The following is a 9,740-nucleotide window of genomic DNA, read 5'->3' on the forward strand; positions in this document are numbered from 1 at the left end:
AGTAGAAAAATGAAACTAAAACTTGTAGAATCGGAACCTACCTAACTAATAATAACCAAAGATTTAAGCACAGATTCTGTGATTTAAGTAAAATAATTAAGTAAAGTGATTTAATTAAAGTAAAAGAGAAAAATCTATACAAATCTCCAAAAAAGAAAAAAATCCAAAGGCTTGGTAGCCATCATAATGAAGTAATGAAATTGGGTTGTTATTAAAATGCGACAGATTGCCATATTCCGAAGTTTATTAGACCGAATAAGCGATAGCTTGATTTTTAAAGAAATCATGGGCTTGAAAAACATAAGATTCAGTAAAAAAATCTAAATCATTTGCGTATAAAAATTTATAGTTTCTATAAAGCCTAGTATTTTTTGTGATTTATGACAGATACAAAAAATGAGAGATTTAGAACAGGATTCGAAGCATCATAGTCAAAATTACAGAATAACAAAAATCTAGGGATTGAAAAAAATTCGAACCCTTGAAAAATTTGCCAAAAATCATAATAATGTATAATGTACGGAATAATGTTTATAAGATTCTGCGACCAACTTAAAGAAATTTTAAACTGAGATTTATTTTGACAATCACAGGCCTGCGACAAAAAAGAAAGGTCTTAGGTATGATAAAACAAATATTTTCGTTTTTCTTGATTTGTTCATCATCATTATCACTATTACTAATTACTAATTTACGTTCTTAGAGTCCGGTATTATGGTCGGATTCCGACTAAGTCGCCCTAGATACACTGCGCTGGTCATTCGTTACAGTCAATTGTTTTCCGCAGTAATTTGAAAAAAATTAGTTTTTCATATTGTCCAATTTCTCACAAATCAATTTATCAATACCTTTTACATTTCGGCTAATGTCTGCCATCCCGCTCTTCAACGCGATGTCCATCTGAGCAGCAATGTGATTTCGAGTCCGAGAGTTGAAATACATTCTTCATCTCTTCCTCTATCCTTTTGACGCGAGATCAGATTATTCTGCTAGTCACAACTCTGATCTGATAGACAGTTATCACACTTCTAGACTAACATTTGAAAAGGGCGTAATTCAAAAAGGACCATATCGAGAAAATCGCTTCCGAATTTTGATGACCTAACAATTAATCCTATTTCACGACTTTCCATTTTATGGCTGATTTTATAAGCTTAACATATAGTTGATAGTGTAGTCTATCATCATGCATCACTAAACACTCATAAAAAGCTTTCTTTGTCGTGAAATTGAGAAGAAAACATCATACGCCCTGATAATTTCTTACATGTTGTTACCCCCCGGATTTCCACTCTTTGAACTGCCAACACTGGTGATACGACATGGAAGTACACCCTCGGGAATTTTTGTTTGTTGTTCCGCCATGGTTCTTCGTTCGTAAATTTTGTGAGAGTGCAATTACGCCCGGAGATTTTTTTGGTCTTCTTTTTGTTCGTTGTTTACACGTGAAATATCAATCGGATGCATTTCAAATGAATCAGGTGTGACTAGATACTACAGAATCAGTACGTTTGACATATTAAAACAATATAATTCGTAGTTCTGGTGCAAGGCGTAACAACCAGATGCATCATAGAGTTGAATGTTGGAAATACGCCATGTAAGAAGAAACGTTTTTGATGATTTTTAAATTATATTTTCTTCTACTTTTTCGTGTTTACCGATTAGTTTGTGAGCTGTTGTCTCTATTTGTGTAAAAATATGGTTTGTTTACATTTTAGCTCTTACGCCCCTTTCAAATGTTAGTCTAGACATGAACAGAACATTTCGACCGTGAGCATGCATAAGGGCGAATACGCGATGATCGATTCTCTTCATCGATTTTCTCTTTGCATTGCTACAGCTAAGCGAAACATTTTTCTAGAATTTGTTCAATGCAGAGTAGTAATAGGTTGTATTGGCTATCAAAAGCAACAACAAACGCAGCGAGAAACGTTAAATCTAACGAGTTATTAACAAAAGAGAATATCGACCAAGAGAATCGATCATCGCGTATAGGCCCTTATGCATGCTCACTGTCGATTTGCATTGTCCATGATAAGCTTTGCCTGGGTTCTCGTAAGTGTAATGCATTCGCAATGAAATACACGAGCACACTTACCCACACAGAGAATCGGTAAATCACTCACCACAACCGTCACATCGCAACCATGGCGGGTATACAAATGGTGATACAGCTTTGTCACTATATAGGCGAGGAGGTCGTGGGGGGGGGGGGGTGAAAGTGCGGTTTTAGAGCAAATTGTATACAAACTCGGTCGCTGTCCCATACAAAAATCCAACATGGCTGAATCATGAATTTGACACATTATAACACCTATATGTAGTCACCTTGATCGCAACCACCGCACACTCCCATCTCTGCTTACCCAATACACATAAACGGAGACGCTATTTGCAACTACTACTACAGAGGGACAAGTAAATAAATAAACAAATGTACAATGCCCCAGCTTGCTAAAGAATACCAATAGCTCGTCACGGCGAAAATAAAAAGCTAATTACACGAGAATCAGCTGCAGTGACAGCTGTTCTTCTACTTATCCAAATCGAAAATCACTACGCGGCACGCGAAGAAACAATTCTTCTGCGGCACACAGCACAATTTCACACTTAATTGTCAATTAATTATCACAGCACTACGGACAAATCTATAATGTTCACAATCAATACTACCGTTGTATGAGAGAAAAAAAAATCGAGTTAATTTTAGAGCTTCGAAAATGTAGAGCCCTGTCTAGAACACTAAGTTGAGAGCACGCAATAAGCTAATATTCGATAAGCAATAAGCTTGAAATGCGAAGAAGAAGAAGAAGAAAACAAATTCAGAGCTGTTACATAAATCCCAATTTTGAATAAGCGATGCTACATAAAACGCTCTGGGTGCGTGTTATCCTCCTCCTTTATCCTCGTTGTGCTTCGGCGGTTATGCGCAATTATCTTGCAAGGTACAATATTGAATTTACAACTCAAATACCCACAAAAAATAAGGAATACACCAAAGACAACATATCAAGGAGACTGGCAACTCTTCCAATTTCTTATATGACCGCTTTGAGACAGGCACGATTGCGTCATCTGTCACTCAAAGGTAAATGCTTCGAACGAATTGCAAAGATTACAACCTCAGAAGAAAGGTTTGTGTATTTGTTCATTTTTCTATGCGCTACCTCTACCTACGCCTAACTGCAGCGCTACTATATCTTTCGCTTGGATTCTAGCAGTCTTCTTGATAAGTTGTCTTCGAATACACTCAACAATTTTTTAAACATCCTTATATTTTATTTATATCGAACTTCTAAGACTTAGAGTCTAAGTAGTGGTGCTTGAGTACTTTGCACAGTGAACGAAATACTCGTATTTGTCATAAGAAAGGAAATTACCCATCGCAACAGCTCATCAGCCATAAACTGTAAAAATAATTCTGATCAGTTTTTCAATGCCTGCGAGGAATATGAAATAATTGAAAGTAGAAATACGAAAATATTAATATTCATATAGTATTATGAAAAGTTCCAGTTCATGAATACATTTCCAAGGTTGGGATTTTTGAATGTTTTTTTAGAACGGGACAGAATTTGGAAATGTTGGTGTTGAATCTTAAAATGTGCGCTAAACCTGAGATAAAAAAAAAACATAAATCTACTAGCTGCAGAATCTCAAACAATATTTTAATCCATAAATTTTCGAAATTTTTCAAGAAAAAAAATCTCAAAAAGTACGCCTCAGCTCCCATACCTCAATATGACGTTTTTAGAGATGGTAGCAAGAGGCTAAGTTTGTTTTGCCTAAAAAAAACATCGAAAAAAATGGATATGAATCAAGGGGTACTTGAATGAAAAATGTCAGCAGCAATTCCAAAACACGAAGGTATGTATGTATGTATAGAGATTGCTAAAGTATGATTGTGTCAGTGATTTGTTTTCATCGGAAAAAATTTCCGCTATGAAGTTTTTTTTTTCCCGATGAAAACATTTTGCTTATACGTATACGTGACGTAGTGTGCGTACGATAAACGTCAGCAATCTATATGCAATGTATGATTGGCCTTCCACGGCATATTATTAAGTTTTTATTTTGGTTTTTTGGTTGGAATACAGTGACCATTGCTCTATGTACGTCAATTACCTGATTATACAATCTTCCGACCGGTATTAATTTAATTTAAATTTCAATGACTCCTCGCCACTGAAGGTGCCTGCAGGACACGAAGGATGGCACATTTGCTCTCGTTGTTGTGGTTAGTCAAGACATTAATCACATTCATTTTATTTATAATGTTTATTAAGCTTGTAGGTGTAGGGAATATATCGCAGTTTTTTTTTAATATTCTAGAGAGTATTCACAAATATCGGAAATAATAAATCCATTAACTTATGAAAACATTTTTTCTTACTTACGTCGACAGTAATACCAACAATCAATATGAAACTATCGATTTTAAATTGGCTCACTACTTGACTAGCCTATTGGTCCCAAGCAAATCGATTAACGTACCCCATTCTAGTATAAATTCCAGTACTACACTATGTTTGATTTGATTCGCTATGAAAGTTTGACAGATAAAATCAGGGGTTCGTGGATTTTCCTATGTTTCGAGGGGTGCATCGATTAGCTTGGGACCGAAGATAGTACCAGAGCTGAGCCAAAAAGTTGAGTTCATTACTTCGGGACCTTCTGGTCTTAGAGTTACCTCTATGGTAATACTAGGGGTAAGGGGATTCATATTAGGTTTACGCGAATTCAGTGGCGTCACGTAATTTCACTTTTTACCTGTGCACCAACTTTCAAAACCAGATTTATTGCCATATTCATACTCGAATCGGTTGAAAAATACACTTAACCTTCTAGTTTACTCGATATCTATCCATTGCAAGTAATATTTTGATAATTGTTAATGTTTTTAGAGTTTATTTTTTTTTTTAGGAGAGGAAAGAATAATCAACTTTTTGTTTATTAAAGTTGATAGTACCTTTTCAATTGTTGGTCTACAATATATTGAATTGGTTACGCTTTTTAATAGATCAAAATTCTATCCGCCAGACTATAAATATAGCGACTATAGCTAATTTAAGTAATCGAAATGCATACACGGTATAAAAAACACTTAAAATTAAGTTAAAAAAAACTCAACGTTGGGTTCTATCAGAAAAGTGACAGTGGTGTAGTGGTAAGCGGGATTGCCGCTCGCTCCCAAGAGCCTGGGTACAATCCCAGTTGGCACCGTCGGGATTTTCTGAGGCATAAAATCTCTCATCAGGGAAGTAAAGCCGTTGGAAAACCTATGTAGACTCTACCCAATTTTGAGTAGTTTTCAAATAGCGTGTAGACTTTTAACGCTTATGTGCACGGCGAATGAAAACAACCCTAATTTGAGATTAGTTTACTCATCGCAGTATCGCAGAAAGTACAGGAACGATGAGTAAATTTGCCTCATGCTTTCCTGTGGAAAACCTCAAAAATGAGAAAAAATTGACGAACATTTTACCAGTAGTACCAATAGTGCCAAGGACCTCCCTTAGCTCAGTCCGTAAAGGCACAGCTACGAAGCAAGACCATGCTGGAGGTGGCTGGGTTCGATTCCCGGTCCGGTTCGACAATACACGGTGATACTCAAAATTCTGCTTTGGTCACTCGTTTGAGCTAACAGTCATCGTCAAGGGAAACCATGTCAATTGTCAGTAGCATTTTTGTCAGTGACGAACATGTGCTGATTTGTTTATTAGCTAAATTTGAAATGAAATTAAATGGCTTGAGCAAAGCAATTACATGGAGCCATTAAAGTGAATAAGCATCTACGTCCTGAACCGCTTGGATAACAATAATATGTCTCAGAATGCAAGAAATTACACTTTCTGTTACCTGGTGAATCTTTGTCATTGACGAAAAAATGAATGAGATTTTGACAAAGATTTTTTTGAGGATCAAGTCTATCATTGACTATGTGTAAAACAATGTTGTCAATATCGCGCAAAAGTCTGTCAATGACAATGACAAATCTCAGCACTGATACGTATACATGACGTAGTGTGCGTACGATAAACCTCAGCAATCTCTATATTGTTAATCCAAGCTGAACAACTTTCCTGAATTCGTGCGACAGACACAGTAGCGCTGCGCTAGAGCGAAGGTGGAAGCAACGTATAGAAAAATGAGCAAATACACAAACCTTTCTTCTGAGGATGGAACCTTTGCGATTCAATTCGTTCGGAGCATTTACCTTTGAGGGGCAGATGACGCGATAGTGCCTGTCTCATACCGGTCATTTGAGAAAATGGATGAGTTGCCAGTCTTTTTGATATGTTGTCTTCGATAAGATCATAAGTAATATTGGTCGATTCTCTTCGTCGACTTTCTCTTTCGTTAATAACTTGAGCACATAACCTTTTCTTGTTGTGTTGATCGTATTAGATGCTAGATAAAAGCTTCTTTTGCCAATCTGTGTGCTGAAAATACCTGGGGATGTCTTTACATGGCCGTGGGGATACAAAGAGAAAGTCGACGCTACTTAGGACTAAATGCAATGTTCACCTTGAATTTATAACATTTTAACTAATCCTACGTGAAAGAGTAAAAGGAATGCTCAGGCTCAGTGAATTTTTGCCTGGTTTTTCCCGGTTCAAATCTCAAAAAAAAAAAATGGTTTTGTTTATTTATAATTTATAAAAACTTTACGATTTTAGATTCAGAAAACAAAAAGGAATTGGATTTTTTTAATGTGAAAAAAAAATATACTTCAATTGCGGGATTTAAAAAACATATACAAGATCCCAGGTTTAAAGAGAAAAATCATTATTTTGGTCCTAGAAAGTTTTGAAGACTCTGCAACTTGGAAGAATGTTTAGGTCTCCAGCAATTTTTTAAAAAACCTATAGAATTCTGAAGAGCTTACATATGGATTTTTTAGGAGAATTTAAAAGGAATTAAGCTGTTATTTAAAAAGAAATGCTGAGAAGAATAACTTCACAATTCTGGTAAACATCAAAGATGATTCTGAGATGAATTTCAAGAAACTTCTGAGCAGCAGAACAAAAGTTCTCAATTTAATTCCTACGTAATTCTTAGAATAATTCGGAAAACAACATCAAAGAGAAATCCTAAAATATTCTGAGTAGAATTAAATGGGGATCGTGAGGAGAATAGCAAGTGCATTTTAAGAATAATTTGAAGAGAATTTTGGCGAGAATTCAAAGATAATTACTAGCAGAATTTAAAGGATTTTCTGAGGATAATTGCAGAAGAAATAGTTTCAGGAGTATTCTTGAGGAGTCTAGTCGAGTCTACACATACTAGGATTCATGAGGAGGGTTTTGATTAACATTTTGAGAATATTTTCGAAGGAATTCAATTCTCAGGTTAATATTAAAGGAACTCTATGGAGGATTCCAAGGATATACTTAGAAGAGTTTCAAGGGCATTCCGAAGATAATTCCAAGGTACGCGATTAGTAATATTTTCTTGTGAGTTCAAGGAGAATACTATGGTGTCTGGGCAGAATTCCACGGTAGTTATGGAAAAAAAGGAAAAGTAATACATCAGTTGATTAATTTGAAATCTGCATGGCTCAGAAATCATTTCGATTTCAGAAATAATGTTTTCGCAAACTTTATAATCAGTTAGAATATTTATAATTCGTTAGAATTCATAAACTATGCGTGCATTGGCAATATATATGCTATTCACATAACAATCCCACGCTGCCCATAATTGCATAACTGCCTATATGGATAGGAAATCAAGAAAAGATGGGACAAATATGCGATTATGGACAGTATGTCCTGTGGAATTGATATTAGGGAGCATAGGGGGTTTGAGAAGTTGTGACCAGCCAGGTACCTATAGCAAAACATACTAAATACGGTAATAGTCAGTACTGAATTTACCGTAAAATAACAGCTCTACGATCTACGAATGACTAAAATTCAGTAAAATAGAACACCGAGTTTCCAGTACTGATTATGTTTTACTGGAACATTTTATTAAAATCAGTCAAAAAGTCAACGCAGGAGTGCAGAAACAGCCACGGAATTGAGCATTCGATTGCCAGTAGAAGAGCTCCACACTTAGGCACGCAATCTGACACACCAAGAAAGCAAACAGCCGGCTAAACCACGAGGAAGCGTTGACCGCTCAATCTGGATTAACGCAGGAAAAGTTAAAGTTAATAGCATCATTGCTACACCGCCTCTAAACAAGTTAACCTCAGTCCCCAAATAAAAATAGTCGAACATTTGAAATACTTTATTTTTTATATATTAATATTTATTAATCAAAATACTGCAATAAAACACTGAAAAAGTCAGCATAAAAATATGTAAACAAATATTTTTCTGTAAAAGACAGAAATTCTATTACTGACTAAAACCGGCTTTTTTACAGTTCAGGGATTTTGCGATTTACGGAATTTTCAGTTAAAGTAACAACTACTGAGTTGAATAATGAAAACTCAGCTGTTAAAAAATCCAGTAAAATTTTAACGACTTCGGTAATCTGAACTCTGTGTGAGGGAGGCGGGGAATGGTCCAAAATTGGTCAAAAATATTATGCGTCATGTATGAATGGTTCCTCACATGGAACTGTCATGCGAATATAGTGGCAGTAAGTATAAAGGAAAACAAATTGTTTAGTAAAACTAGGTCATTCAAAAATTTACAATAGTAATACTCGTGCTCAAGAAACGCATTTTACAACATTGACCGGAATTTTCTCTGTGTCAAGTGTATTCATAAGGGAATGTTCTTCGAGGATAGGCATGGGCGTTGGATAATATATTTTGTCAATTAAATCTGTATTTCAATATTTTACAACACGAGTCAACTTTATATCGTACGTATCACTTACCATTGGAGCTTTTCAGATCCCTGTGAATGACAGAAATTGGTGCTTCGCAGTGCAAATATTTCATTCCTCGAGCAATTTGCACCGCCCAATCAACCAAAACATCCGGAGGAATTTTTCGACCCGCTAGTATCCGGTTTAGCGATCCTCCTCGGGCAAACTCCATCACCAAGCACAGTATACGGTGATCCAAACATACTCCTTTCAGCGCAACAATGTTTGGATGCTTCAGTGACCAGAAAAGTTTGGCTTCCTGCAGGACATTTTCCCGAGTCACGTCAATGTTTTCTTCCTGCCGGGATGCCTTCACAGCAACCTCGTCGCCATTCCAAAAGGCACGGTGAACTTTACTGAAACCACCAACTCCGATCACTTCCTTCAGATCGAGTTCTTCAAACTTTATCTCTACTGGCTGTACATTTAGCACTGCTGGATCTTCGTTTGTGACGAAATTAGATGGGAAAATCCCAACTCTGTCACCAATTTTACCCGTCCACCAGCCCTCGTCTCCAGATATACTACTGTCCTTCGATAGGACAAAGACAATCTGCCCAACACGCAAAGAGAGCTCATCTTCACCCTGGGCTTGATAGTCATATCTTGCCGTCCATAAAGGCGACATTCCGACCGAATCTTGTGGATTATTTTGATTTTGTCTGCCTCTCCCAATCAACATTCATGCGATTTTCTCCTGGATCGCGACACCGATCAAAACAAGCGAAACATTACAGATTTTCAATGCACTGATACGGTCACACTAAAATTCAATTTATTTCCACAACTCTTTGCAATTCCCGTAGCGCGTTGCACAAATGTTATTGTCGAAATAAGCAAAAATTAGCACTCATTTTAACAAAAACTACATCATTTGCAATAATTTTCTCTTGTTTTCAGCAACCATA

The 9,740-nt window shown here is 36.3% G+C and overlaps 1 protein-coding gene across 2 annotated transcripts in view; it reads right to left on the reverse strand.

Annotated features, from left to right (window-relative positions):
* The window catches only part of slpr (slipper), a 77,335-nt gene extending 67,595 nt beyond the window's left edge, over window positions 1-9,740 (reverse strand). For both annotated transcript variants that reach the window (XM_065232819.1, XM_065232817.1), the window contains exon 1: window positions 8,842-9,740. In XM_065232819.1, the coding sequence (XP_065088891.1) occupies window positions 8,842-9,514 (673 nt within the window). In that variant the 5' untranslated portion in view covers window positions 9,515-9,740. The remainder of the gene's footprint in view (window positions 1-8,841) is intronic.

This window comes from Ochlerotatus camptorhynchus, unplaced genomic scaffold (genome assembly GCF_037179485.1).
Source record: "Ochlerotatus camptorhynchus isolate MF236.1 unplaced genomic scaffold, CSIRO-AGI_Acam_v1.1 ptg000375l, whole genome shotgun sequence".
Lineage (NCBI taxonomy): Eukaryota > Metazoa > Arthropoda > Insecta > Diptera > Culicidae > Ochlerotatus > Ochlerotatus camptorhynchus.